General features: G+C 45.3%; 1 protein-coding gene across 3 annotated transcripts in view; it reads left to right on the top strand.

The window, feature by feature from the left end:
• PIK3CD (phosphatidylinositol-4,5-bisphosphate 3-kinase catalytic subunit delta) overlaps positions 1 to 14,570 on the top strand; it is a 52,085-nt gene that overhangs the window by 25,108 nt on the left and 12,407 nt on the right. For all 3 annotated transcript variants that reach the window (XM_087446851.1, XM_087446852.1, XM_087446853.1), the window contains one exon: positions 12,451 to 12,623. In XM_087446851.1, the coding sequence (XP_087302977.1) occupies positions 12,483 to 12,623 (141 nt within the window). In that variant the 5' untranslated portion in view covers positions 12,451 to 12,482. The remainder of the gene's footprint in view (positions 1 to 12,450; positions 12,624 to 14,570) is intronic.

The following is a 14,570-nucleotide window of genomic DNA, read 5'->3' as shown; positions in this document are numbered from 1 at the left end:
AGAGGAAGATTGGCACAGGTATTAGCTCAGGGCAAATCTTCCTCAGCAAAAAAAAAAAAAAGAGTCTCTGGGTAGTACTCAGAGACAGTACTCACTCAGCACAATGAATAATAAAAGACATACTATGTAAAAGTAAAAGATGTACTACAGGATATCATCGTGAACTTTCAAAACTCCAGAGATAGACAGGAGTTACTAAAAGCCAGCAAAGAGAAAAGAGGCCACATTCAGAAGATCAGAGAACTGGGGCCAGCCCCGTGGCTTAGTGGTTAAGTGTGTGTGCTCCGCTACTGACAGCCCGGGTTCGGATCCCGGGCACACACCAACGCACCGTTTGTCCAGCCATGCTGAGGCCACGTCCCACATACAGCAACTAGAAGGATGTGCAACTGTGACATACAACTATCTACTGGGGCTTTGGAGAGAAAAAGTGAGAAAAAAAGGAGGAGGATTGGCAATAGATGTTAGCTCAGGGCTGGTCTTCTCAGCAAAAAGAGGAGGATTGCCATGAATGTTAGCTGAGGGCTGATCTTCCTCAAAAAAAAAAAAAGAAGAAGCTCAGAGAACAGAATGGCGTTGGACTTTACAAAAGCAAAACCAGAAGCTACAAAACAATGGAGCAACTCTTTCAAATTTCCAAGGGTAATTAATTCCCAACCTAGAATTCTGTAATCATCATTCAAGCGAAGTAATAGAATAAAGACAATTTTTAGACATGTGATTTCAAAAACTTTACCCTACCCTCCTTTGTATCCTTTTTCGAGGAAGTTGCTGGAGGATGTGCTCCACTAAAATGAGAGAGTAAACCAAGAAAGAGGAACAAGTGGTACAGTTGTCTCTTGTTCTTATTTTGCTCAGCTGCCAAATGGCTTTCTATATTTCAGCTATTATCTTACTTTGAGCCTTGAGAGTGGGGAGAAAAAAAACCAAACCTTCAGTACTACTGAAGAGTACTCACTTCCAAGCCTCCCCTGTAGCCAGGACCTGTGACCTGGGCTTCACTGATGAGATGCACCTACATTATGTTTTGACAGAGAAGAGAGAGATGAAGCATGTGCTGTATCCATGGTTCTGGTGGTAGCCGCGGTGATGAGTTGCAAGGTCGAGTTCTTGGCACAGAAGTGGCAGGGGTACAAACTGGCACCCAGAGCTCAGTGGCAATAGCAGCAGTTTTGCCATCAGACATGGTTGTGAATTGTGGAGTCCACATAGTATACTATAGTTATATTTCTTTTCTTGTTCGACTTTTTGTTTTTCCTGGAGTTGATAGTTGCCTCATTTTTTTATTTGCTTTGTTTTCAATGTACTAATCACTAATTCTTCCTCAAACTCTCCAATAGAGCTATGAAACCTCGCAATGCAACAGATATGTCAGATAATCTGTCAGCTCCCTCCCTGCTTAATCAGTGAGAGTCAGCTTCTTTACTTGCAACCAAGAACCCTGACTGGTGGAGAGAATGATGAAGGGAATTCCCATAGTGATAGTGAAAAGAAGTCCCAATACTACAGCTGTGCAGCTGGTCCAGAAAGCAACCAGTCCAATTTGGAGCAAGATGGCTGAGGGCCCCAGGAGGAATATTTTCAAGAAAAAAATGGAACTGATAGATTATCTGACATAGTTGCTGTATTATGAGGAGTTTTATAGTTCTGTTGGAGAGTTTGGGGAAAAATTACATATTCAAACAAAGAAAATTAAAAATGAAGCAACTATCAATTATAGAAATAACAAAAAGTTGAACAAGAAAGGAAATAAAGGCATAGTATGCTATGTGGCTTAGTTTTGAACAATATGTACATAGTCATAGTAATGTAAGTACTGAAATTTGATTAACAAAAAATGATCACATAGCTATTTTCAGAAGATGGAGGAGGGGGTATGTGCATGTGCGTATGTATAGGAAAGCACAAACATCTTCTAAGGTAAGAAGTTAAAAATCAAGAAATATCAGTATAAACCTCTAATTTAGAAATGTAGAGATGAATACCCAGAGAAACAACTGATATTGGAGGTGGTATGTTTGGATATGGAGCTCAGGAGACTGCTGTTTTTTTGCTGCAAGCATTTTAGTTTTAATTAATTTTTTTGTGTGTGTGTGAGGAAGATCAGCCCTGAGCTAACATCCGTACTAATCCTCCTCTTTTTGCTGAGGAAGACCGGCTCTGCGCTAACATCTATTGCCAATCCTCCCCACCCCCCAAAGCCCCAGTAGATAGTTGTATGTCATAGCTGCACATCCTTCTAGTTGCTGTATGTGGGACGCGGCCCCAGCATGGCCGGAGAAGCGGTGCGTCGGTGCGCGCCCGGGATCCAAACCCGGGCCGCCAGTAGCAGAGCACGCGCACTTAACTGCTAAGCCATGGGGCCGGCCCTAATTAATTTTTTAAATCATGTGGTTGTATAACTTTCATAGATTAAAGTTTAAGTCATTATTATGACATCCATATCCACCCACAATAGAGCCGTTTTCATTTTCTCTATGCTTTCTGAAATGTTTTGTCCACAAACATATGTTGCCATGGTAAATGTATGTGCATTTTTGGTTTCATTTAATGTGAGGAGTATTTGCAATGCTGTGTAGTATGCACAGGTGTCGTTTTAATGACCACATTCACTCCCATTGAGTTAGTGTATGATAATTTACTTAGCCATTTCCTTAGTATTTTTGATTTACCACTTTCACAAACAATACCACAATGAATATCTTTATGCATATAGCTTTTTTCAATTTTTGAATTACTTCCTTAGGACAGTTGCCAAATTCCCAAAATTACTGGAGCTGAGACCATGGATCTTTCTCTTGATTTGATGTGTAGTGTCAAGGGGCTCCACTTGGGTGCAGGCCCCTGACCCCCTGGGTAGGCCATGAACTAAACGTCACAGGAGATAGTCGGGACAGAATTTTCTGCAGGGTATTTGGCTCGCTTTTTCTGATGGCAGCAGCAGGAGTCAGAAGTCTCTTTTTTCCATATAGAACAGAATTTCCAGAGACCCACCCTCCCATTCTTTGATGTCTGTCTTTTTTTTTCCCCCATTGAGGTTTTTTTTTTCCTTTTTAAATAATCAAATTAAAAGTTACTGTCCTATTAAATAATATGGCCTCGGGCCGGCCCTGTGGCTTGGTGGTTAAGTGCGCGCACTGCAATGCTGGTGGCCCGGGTTCGGATCCCGGGTGCGCATCGAGGCACCACTTCTCCGTCCATCCTGAGGCCGAGTCCCACATACAGCAACTAGAAGGATGTGCAGCTATGACATACAACTATCTACTGGGGCTTTGGAGGGAAAAAATAAAATAAATAAAATCTTTAAAAAAAAATAAATAAATAAATAAATAATATGGCCTCAAGGGAGACACATTTAAAGTGGGAGAGAGTAAAAAATAAATTAAGAGGAAGAAGAAAAAACAAAACAACTGAGGGAGACGGAAGTGGCTAGACGAGGAAACCAGGCATTGAGGCAGTTCACGTCCTCAGCTCGCCTTCCATGCGGACACTCGGATGCCTTCTGCACGATTTCACGTTACTTTGTTTCGTCCGTGCCCATCCTTCACCCCAACCCCTTTTTCTCCTGTGACAGGAGCCCTGGGTATCAGACAGCTCTCCAGACAAGACCTTCCTTCTTAGTCCTTGGGTGTGGTCTTCAGGATGTCCTACTTGCCTGGCCTCTGGCTTCTGGAGATTTCCTTCCCATTCCCTTTTTGGATTCAAATACCCTGCCCCCATCTGACCGCCACTGGACAGTAGTTTTGCATTAGATGACAGCAGAGGTGTCACCTGCATTGGATTTGAAGGCCTGCCTTTTGCTGTGGTTGACAGCTGCCATGGAGACACTCTTTCTGCCCTAAAGACAGGTGGCCACCATGGTGGGGGTTGCTGCTAAAGCGAGGCCTCCCCACGAGACACACTGAAGTGGTTCCCGTGAAAGGTTTTGTATTTTGGAAGAACAGCACATCTATCCTAAAACTATACCTGTTGGGGGTCCCTGGGCCACGCAGTTTTCCTTCTGGGCTGTAGCTTCATTCTTTGTTAAGAAGGTTCTTAAGGACAGGAATTGTCAAAGCTAGGGTCCCGGCGTGCCTACTCCTCAGCTGTGAAGAGCAGAGGATTGGGGTGTTCTGTGGCATGTAGGGCTCAACGCTTTCCCTCATTAATCTGGCTCTGCCAGCTCTTACCTAGGGCTCTGGCCTAATTGTTTTCCCACTTCTTGCCTCCCTCCCTTCCATCTCCCTCACAGCAGCCAAAGCATCTTCTTTGTAAAGCATAAAATCAGGCCATATCAGTTCCCTGCTTAAAACGCTCCAATCACTTCCCATTGCAGTGATAACAAAACCTGGAATCCTCACCATGGCTACAAGGCCCTGCAGGATTGGCCTCGCTCTCTCTCCCAGTCATCTGCCCTTCGGGCCTTTGACTCTAGTGACCTGGTCTCCTGCATCAGGGCTTTTGCACATCCGGGTCCAACTGCCTGGAACCCTGTTTCATAGGTCTTTGCTGGATCCTTCTCATGATTTGGCCTCAACTCCAATATGATTTCACCTAAGGACCCTTCTCCAATCTGCCATCCAAAGGAGACCCTCCCTGCGAGCCCCTTTTTATTACATTCCAACTCTTTTACTATTGAAATAATCTTGTTTATTCATTTTTCTTTTTATTACTTTTTCTCCTGTTAGGCTAAAAACTCTGAAAGAGCAGGGATGGTGCCTGTCTCATTCCCTGATGGGCACATAGAAGGTGCTCAAATAAATATTTGCTGAATGAATGAACAGGACTTGGGGCCTGCAGCCTTCTGGGCCAAAGAGAGGCCCTTCATGTTCTTTTTCCTGAGAGTCTTCAGGAGGATGTGGTGCTTGAAGGACCTCTGGGCTTTTCCTGGCACCCAGAGCAGGGGGTGGTTTCTAGAAAGCTCCTTCAGGGTGAACATCCAGAATCTCCCTTGGGAAGTGGGCCCTCTGGGTGGAGTACCTTCAGACTCCACCTCTGAAGTGCCCACTTGCACTCACTCTCCACATAAGTTGGGCAACAGGAAAGTGTCCATATCATTCTCTGTGGAAGAGTGGCTGGGAAACTTGGTTAGAAGGACTTTTTGAGGCTGAGAAGTACCTGAAAATAAACCCAGGTCAAGAGGCCCAATGTGGACTCTGCTCTGTTCAGCATGTGTGCAGAAGGCCAGCCCGTGTGGCCCCTGCTCTTTGTCATGATAACTATTAGTCTTGTATCCTCCCAGCCTGGGTTGATGGTAGATACTTGGACTATGTGTGTTACCACCTTCTAGAAGTTTTTGAGGCTCCTTCTCTTGGGCTATTTGGGTGGTAACTTTCAACTCTGAAATCCAGGCGTTGGACAGATGTTTTGTCCTGGGATTGAGAACCTGAACATCTCTCGCTATAAACAGATTCGCAGGAATGACCCAGGGTGGACTTTTAGGTTCTTGCTCTAGAGTGACATCTGAAGGTGCATGGCATGGGTTCCCCAGGGCACCCTCGGGGAGGAGGATGTTTATTGCTCAGATAAGCAGGACACAACTTCCCTTCTTTTCCCTGCCACCTGCCCCCTGCACAGAGCCTGCTGAGTGACTCATGTGTTCCCTTGGGAAGCGATTCCCCAGGGCATGTGACTGGAGCACCAAAAAGCCTGTCTGTATGTTGACAAAGGCTGGGCAGCAGCTCCTCATCAGAATGTGAGCCACATTTGCGAGGGGCACTGGAGAGACGTAGAAGTCTAACAGACTCTGGAGACTCTGGCTCAGAGCTCCAAGACGGAGTTTCAAAAGAAATGGAAGGGATTCTTCAGATGTCCTGAGCTTGGGAGAAGCCGCCAGCCAACAGCTCTGCCCGCCCAGGGGGCTGGTTAGATGGGCTGCAGTCTCATTCCCAGTCTGGAGGAAGCGTTTGTGCTCTGGGACACTACATCCCTTGCTTGCCCTCCTCCCTTAGAAATAAATGAAGGCCCCCGGACGCATTCGCTCTGTCGCTGGGGAGGATGATGGGGGCATAAGTACTTTTTTGGAAATCTTTAGAGAAACTCCTCTGCTGGCTGACCAGGACTCAGAAGGCCAGACCCCTCAGACACTCTCAGCTGGAGAAACTGTTCTTCAACCTTGGGCCAGAGAAAGTGCCTCTAACTGAGAGCATCAGAGAACAGCTTGCGAAGGGATGGTGCAGTCCTATGACAGAGACCACAAGCCAGGATTCTAGAAAACAGAGTTGTTCTGTAGATTGTGCTGGCTGGGGGGCGAGAAGGTGAAAGGAATTGAGCTCCTTCTTGTCCAGTTTTCTTTGGTATTAATAATTCAGATGAGGACAGACAGAAGTCCTGCCTCAATATTCTAGGTGACTCAAAGTGAAGAAGGGTTGCTCATGGCTCATTTTTGGTTGATCCACTCTAGTGCCTTGAGGGTGGTCCTGGCCCTCCCTGACCCTCTGTCTCTAGGCCATCTCGCCTATCCCCATGGCTCCACATCTGTATGTAGCGCACTGACCAATTATATCTCTGTGACACCAAAGACCTCTCTCCTGAGCTCCAAACTGGGGACTTGGCTCCTTGGCTGTCTTCACTGGGATGTTCAATAAGCAACTCAGATGCAGTATGTCTGAAGTGGAGCTCTTGCTATTTTATTTCTCCCCAAAATCTGTTTCTCCCCTGTGCTTCCCCATCTCGGTAAATGTCCACAGCCCATCCAGTCTCCCAAGCCCAAATCTGGCTGCCATCCTTACTTCCTCCGTCACTGTCCCCGTCTGATCCACCCGAACTCCTGAATGGATCTTCATCCCTTTCCAGCTCCAGCTCCTTCTCCTGGATCGCCGTCCTCGAGGTGGCCCGAGCCCCCACACCCTCCCTCCTGCAGGCTTGCTGTCCTTCAGCTCCTGCAACAGCATCGTCTCAGATGCAAATCAGATCCCAAGGCTTCCTTACCTAAAACCCTCCAGGCTGCCCATCGCTCTTAGAGTGACACCCAGGTGACCCCCTTTGCCCCCTCGTAAAGGCCCTACAGGACTCAGTCTCTGCTGACCTCTTCAACCCATCTCATGCCCGCCCCCTGCCCCCCATGCTCCAGCGGCAATGGCCTGCCTTGCATCAGCTCTGGACGTGCTGGCTCACTGTGGTCCTCAATGCCCGTGTTCTCTCCTCAGAGGGGCCTTTCTTGGCCTCCCTGCATGGAGCAGCCCCTCCTGGCTGCTCTCCATCATGTCACCATAGGGCACACTGCCCTTCACTGCATTGGTACAACGCTGATCATCCTCCTTACCTGCTGAGTGCTTGGCTATGAGTGTCTCCCCTACTGGAGAGTAAGCTCCTTCAGGGGAGGGACCCTTAGTCTCATTCACCACTGTGTTCCCAGCGCCTCGCACGACTCCTGGCACTTAATAAACAGAGTTGAATAAAGTAATGTATCTCAAACTGAGTGGTATATACAAAATATCAAATCCAATAATATGGGAGTGCCGATTACTTTATTTCTATGAGATGAAATTATCAAGAATTGTGAATTCCTGCATTCGGGTTCAGGAAATTGTGTTTCTGTACAGGCTGGAAGAACCCGGGTAACTGTGAGAAATATCTGGAGGATTGGCAGCCCACAGGCCCAGTGATGTGGCCACCAAAGCACTTTCTTGTGGGGGGTGGGGGAGCCTGATACACTTTCAGGCCGAGCAAGTGGGAGCTTGCTGCCCAGAACATTCTTCTACAGGTTGTCCTGTGAAGCCCTATTTGGAACATCTTCTTAGCTTGGAGCACCAAACTTTGGCAAAAAAATCTAAAAACTGCATTGTAGGGAGAATGGTCAGAGATACTGGGGCCACCATCCGGGAGGAAAGCCATCAGATAACAACTGTGTGTGCCTCTAGATGGCAGCACAAAGGACACAGTGGTTCTTAGAGGCAGGCCAGTTTCCAAGGAGAGAACTTTCTAAACACTAGAAGCTTCCAAAAATGGAATATGATGCTGCATTAATGGAAATAGATACGTTCAGCTGCAAATGACAGAAAACCCAACTCAAACTGCTCTAAGTTAAAGGGAAAAAAAAAGGGCAGAGGGGATTTATTGGCTAATAGTACTGAAAAGTCCAGGAATAGGGTCTAACTTCAGGCACAGCTGGATGCAGGGCATCAAAGGATGTCCTCAGGGCTCCCCTTGTACTCTCCACTCTGAACTCTGCTTTCCTCCATGTTGGTCTCTTCTCAGGTTCCACTCCTAAGGGCAGCAGATGGTCACCAGCAGCTCCATGCTAGGAGGAAGTCCCCAAAGAAGTCCAGATGTCAAAACCTGTTGTACTGATTTGATATTTACATGCCCATCCTGGAATCACTGTAGCCAGAGAGATGATGTATAATGATCGGCTGGGCCTACATCCCATTCTTGCTTACAATCCAGTCCCCGTGGCTGGGGGAAATTCAGGGCTCTGATTGGCTGGGCCTGGGTCCCAGGCCACTCCGGTAGTAAGGAGTGGAGTCAACCCATCTGAACCACTTGGACTGAGGGTGTGTTGGGTCTGTGAAAAGTCCCCAGCTCCCAGATCAAGAAACCAGAAATTGACAGCACCCAAAAGCCCTCATGCCCCTTTGCCCTGGGGTAACTACCCTCCCCCCAGGGTAACCCCCGCGCTATCTCTTCTTCTGCCAACGTAGACTAGTTCCTCCTGTGCCTGTTTTCTATGTAACTGGAATCTGAGCACATACTCTTTTGTGCCTGACTTCTTTCGCTCAGCTTTATGTTTGTGAGATTCATTTATATTGTGTGTATTTATAGATCGTTCATTCTCGTTGCTATATAACATTCCATTGGGAGAAAAACCACAATTTATTTTTTCATTATACTGCTGATGTGCATTTGGGAAGTTTCCAGTTTGGGGCTATTATGAATAGCGATGCTGTAGACACCCTTGGACACATCTTTTGGTGCACATGTACTTGCATTTCTGTTAGGTGTGTACCTAGGAGTGGAATTATTGGGTCAGAGGGCATATGTGTTCCTAGCTTTAGTTGATACTGCCAAACAGCTTTCGAAAGTGGTTGTACCAATTTGCATCCTTGGAGCAGTTCTGAAGTCCCTAGATTAGCTGGCATCTGTGTCCCATAGGTACTGCAGAGTGATGAGTCTGGGCTTCATGGAGAGTTGGGGCTTGTTAGCAGCTGCAGCCTGGCTCCTGGGCCCATGATGATGGAAAGAGTTCCTGCTTTCTCCTGTCCCATCTCTGCCATTTGATTATGTCCTGCCCACACCATACTGAGTCTTCCTCTTTTAGGAATGAGTTTTTTATATCAAAGTATTTCCCTGCATCCCAGATGGAGGAGCGTAGTTGAAGTTTTCATTTCCATAGTGCTAAGGGGCAGGGGAGCGAGGGGTGCATTTGTCTTGGAGCCCTGTCCACCCCTTTGGCTAGAGTCCCGGGGAGCTCGTGCCTCACGTGCTCATCTCAGCCTCAGGATCGAGTGGCCAAAGGTGCCACTGACTTCCCGAGCTCGGCCAAAGCACATATAGCACTGTAAGGGGCTTCGGGAGGATTCCTGACTGTCCCCAACGTTTTGAATCAAAAAGAAGGCCTTGGCCTGACCATTCTCAGAAAGAGGAACCCAGAGTAGGATGTGGTTTTACAATTAGAGGAAGTGGATCCTAGCAGTGGTGGCAAAAGATGATGTGCGTGTCCTGCTGCTCAGAGCAGCTTCTGCGTCCAACCGAGGGTGAGGCCTGGGCCCAACTGGCAGAGCCACCAAAAGAGCGTCTCTTTCAAACTAAACATTTCCTTTCAACTATTTTTAAAAGTCATTTAAATCTAGGAGGTTGTGACCTCAGGTTAGGAAAGGTTTTTTTTAAAAATTATTTTAGGGGGCCGGCCCCGTGGCTTAGCAGTTAAGTGCGCACGCTCCGCTACCAGTGGCCCGGGTTTGGATCCCGGGCGCGTACCAATGCACCGCTTCTCTGGCCATGCTGAGGCCATGTCCCACATACAGCAACTAGAAGGATGTGCAACTATGACATACAACTATCTACTGGGGCTCTGGAGAGAAAAAGGAGGAGGATTGGCAATAGATGTTAGCTCAGAGCCGGTCTTCCTCAGCAAAAAGAGGAGGATTAGCATGGATGTTAACTCAGGGCTGATCTTCCTCACAAAAAAAAAAAAAATTATTTTATTGAGGTCACATTGGTTTATAACATTGTGTAAATTTCAGCTGTACGTTATTATATTTATATTTCAGCTTCTGTATAGACTGCCTCTATGTATATCTGTATAGATATGCCTTTGGTGGTGTTCACCACCAAAAGTCTAGTTTCCATCCATCACCATACATATGTGCCCCTTTACTCCTTTTGTCTTCCCCCCACCCCCTTCTCTGGGAACCACCAATCTGTTCTCCTTATCTATGCGTTTGTTTGTTTCTCTTCCACATATGAGTGAAATCATATGGTATTTGTCTTTCTCTGACTTATTTTGCTTAGCATAATGCCCTTAAGGTCCATCCATGTTGTAGGGAAGTATTTTTCTAAAAAATAAAAGTCATAAAACATAAAGGAAAGGATTGATAAATTTGACTGTATCAACATTAAAAGCTTCTCATCAAGAAAACGCCATAAACAAAGTGAAAAGATGACTGGGACTAGATGAAGATATTTCCACCTCATTTAATCAAGAAAGGAATGGAAAACCCTACAAACCAATAAGAAAAAGACAACCCCATAAAAAAATGGGCAAAGTTTATAAGCAGGCTGTTTGCAGAAGATAAATGTTTTGTGGATAATCAGGGAAGTGCAAATTAAAACAACAAGAGAGGATTTCACACCCATCAGATTGGCAGAAATGAGTAAATTTGACAATACCAAGTGCTGACGAAGATACGGAGATTAAACACTAGGCAATGGTGGTGCCATTGCTAACAGGCCACCACTTTACTTTAGTAAAGTTCATGATGTGGTTATACTGTCATGGGTTATACCTGTGATCCGACAATTCCGCTCTTATGTACATATCCTAGACCTGCACTGTCCAGTATGGCAGCCACTAGCCATATGTAGCTCTTGAGCCCTTGAAATGTGGAGAGTGTGACTGAGGAATGGAATTTTTAAATATTTAATTTTAATTAGTTTAAATGTAAGAATTGATACTCAATTCTTAGAGAACTTTTAAGTATATTTGGAACAACTTGAGTCTGTGAACCCGCTTTTTCAGCTGTAAATTGTATGAAATCCACATACAGATGAAGTATTTCTAATGAAAATCTGGGGTCCAAATTGCAATGTGCTGTAAGTGTAAAATACACACCAGATTTCAAAGACTAAATACCAAAAAAAAAAGAATGTAAAATATCTCCTTAGTAATTTTTCTGTATTGATAACATAGGGAAACGACCATATTTTGCATATATTGGGTTAAATAAAATATAATACTAAACTTAATTTTATCTGTGTCTTTTTAGTTTTTTTTAATGTGGTTACTGGTAACTTGGAATTACACGTATGGTTCGCATTATATTTCTCTTGGACAACACTCATCCAGACTCCGACATGTACACAAGGAGATGTGTACAAGAATGTACATTCTAGCATTGCTTGTAATAACCAAAAAGAGTAGACACAAACCTTGAGGTTCATCAACAAGAGAAGGGGTAAATAAATTGTGGTTTATTTACACAGTGAAATACCACACAAGAGTCAAAATGAATGAACTAGAGCTACATGTATCAGCATGGATAAATCTAAAGACCCGACTGTTGAGTGGCAAAAGCAAGTTGCAGAAGACTCAGAATTCAGACAAAGTTTTAAAGCATGCAGAATATTAGGAATTGTTTTGTGGATACATATTAGTATAATGAAAGTATAAAAACATGCATGGAAGTTATAAACAACCAGAATCCAGGTGCTGGTAACCTGGAGTGGGAGAGATACTAGAAGACCTTTAATTGTGTCTGTAACATTTTGTTCCTTACTGGAGAGTGGGTATGACTGGGGGGTTTGGTATGACTGAGATATTTCAACAAATTGTTTGATAGCCAAAGCCATTTTTAAGCTGCGTGCTTTCTGGTTAGAAAGTTTCAAAAACTGCAGCCTTTGGTCCTTGTCAAGTCCCAGGTCGTCTGACCAGTGATCCTTCCATTTCCCGCCTTTGCCAGCTGGGGGCCATGGCGGGGCCTCCCACATGTGTATATTCCTGAGAAAAAATGATTTGGCATGGGTCTGTTGGTGTCTTGAATTTGGGCCACTGCTGTGAGGGCTGCAGACAGAGTGCTGGCTGTGATGAGGGACAGCTCAGCCAAGACGGTGGCCTGGGGCAGTAGGAGCCACAACCCACCCCAGGCAGGATGGGGCCCAGAGGGAGACAAGGTTTGGGTGTCCACGGGGCCGAGACTTCTTCCTGAGCCTCCTGCCATCAAAGGTCTTGACATCCGGTTTTCCACAGGGTCCATTCCAAGGACTCACCCAGCACACCTGAAGGGGGCTTACTTCATTTTGCTTCCTTTTCAGGACAACTGGTGTCTGAGAAGTGAAAAAGCAGGATGCCCCCTGGGGTTGATTGCCCCATGGAATTCTGGACCAAGGAAGAGAATCAGAACGTGGCCGTTGACTTCTTGCTGCCGACAGGGGTCTATCTGAACTTCCCTGTGGCTCGAAATGCCAACCTCAGCACCATCAAGAAGGTATGACCTTGACATTAAAACTAGTCCTCAGAGCCTGGAACTCAGAGAGAGAGAGACAGACAGGCTCTCGCACTCACCTGCATAGTTTCTCAGATTTGAGAGCCTCGGATACAAATTTTAAAAGATATAAATAATATCCAAGAATTGTTTAAAAACTTAGAGTTGGAGTCTACCTAGCATTCCAAATTCAGCTTCCCTCCTTTTTCAGTGCTTTATCAGCGCACATTTACCCGAAAGCTTCCGGGTGTGGTTCCAATGGTGGCGTTTCATTCTCTCCATGACTGTGCCATCATTTTTGGAACCACACCCCATCCACGGCCACTTAAGAATTTTACTGGTCTTTTGTCTTTGGAGTTGTCATCATAGTAAACATCATCTTTGAAAATAGTTTTTGTTTTGTTGAATAATTTTCAGGGTGGATTACTGAGTCAAAACATTAGACATCTGGATAGTATTTGCTAGATATTGTCTTGTCACTTTTCAAAGGGATTGTCCCACTTACAGTGTATGGGATTTAATTGGTCAGACCAGACGGCAAGACCTTAGCTCAGAATTTTAAAAGCTATGCTTGAGGCCAGAAAAAAAAGGAAAGAAGCAGTGGACCATCCTTGAGTGTTTTTTTAATCTTCCCTTCCTGGGAGATTTCTTTTAAAATTAGATTTTCTTCCATTTCAAAAGTAATATGGACACATTGAAATTTAGGAACATAAGAAAAAGTAGGAGGAAGAAATTACCTATGATCCAGCCTTGTGAGGCAACCACAGTTAACACTGGCTATTTCCTGTTTTCTTTATTATATACAGAGTTGTTTTTTGTGATTATTCTGATTATGAAATTTATCTTTTTTTCTGAGTTAACATTCTAACATCTTTTTCATGTTATTAACTTTATGTATGTTATCATTTTAAAGTTAATCTTATTTTTCTGCATACAGAGCTATACATGCACGTTATTGAAATTCAAATACTGCAGAAATGTAACACACATCGGTCTCTGCAGTCTCACTCACACTCCAATTTGATTTCAATTTCTTTACATTTTATTTAACCAGGGGACAGATAGTAAATATTCTACGCTTTGCTGGTCGTATGGGATTCATCACAACTGCTGAACTCTGCCGTCATAGGGCGAAAGCAGCCATAGACAGTGTGTAAATGAGTGGATGTGGCTGTCTTCCCATAACCTGACAAACCACTGCTTGCCAAGTCCTGGTCTATAGTAATTAATATGTTTATTATTGTGGTTTTTATGGCAATGGGCTTGAATTACATCTGCTGTTCTACAGCTTGGGTTTTTTCCCACTTAATGATGTATCTTGGAGCCCTCCATGGTGGTTCCTATAGGTATCCCTAGATTCTGGGTCACTGCTCTGTGCTATCTTTTTGGGTTGATGGACCATAGTTATCCATCTCCCATAGTAGCAGCACTGGACTGTTCCCTCCTTTTCCATCTTCTCTGTGACTCAGCGGTGATCATCTTTGTACTAAAGCTTGACTGTTGGATGGCTCCGCCAGCAATCCCTGGGGACACCTCGCCCTGAGGGCACACATTGACAGCCTTAGGTGAACACAGCCACAGAGGGTTTTGTGGCCCCCTCAGTGAGTTAAACTTTTCTCACTTAGTTGCCAACATTTAAAAATCAGGCTGATGAACCCCAGAATGATTAGCTGGGGGTGCCTGGAGGTCACTTCCAGCGGACCATAACCTACAGGGGAGACTGTAGGACGAGCTGCTCTGTTCCAGATTTTAGCGCGTACCTGGCACCCTTCACAGAAGGGCAGTGACAGAGACTCCTGGTGACCCACGTGGCCAGGGCTCAGGGGATCTGGAGAGGGTAGTGGTCTTGGGATCTTGTCTTTGCCCTCTTCTCAGGGTCGTGCAGGGTGGGACACCCAGACTGAGGCCAACCTCCACCTGCCCTCAGCCTCCCAGCTCCCTGTGGCCCTG

This window comes from Ceratotherium simum, chromosome 22, assembly GCF_057802395.1.
Source record: "Ceratotherium simum simum isolate JZ-2026a chromosome 22, ASM5780239v1, whole genome shotgun sequence".
NCBI classification, from domain to species: Eukaryota; Metazoa; Chordata; class Mammalia; order Perissodactyla; family Rhinocerotidae; genus Ceratotherium; species Ceratotherium simum.
This window is presented reverse-complemented; position numbering and strand designations above follow the sequence as displayed.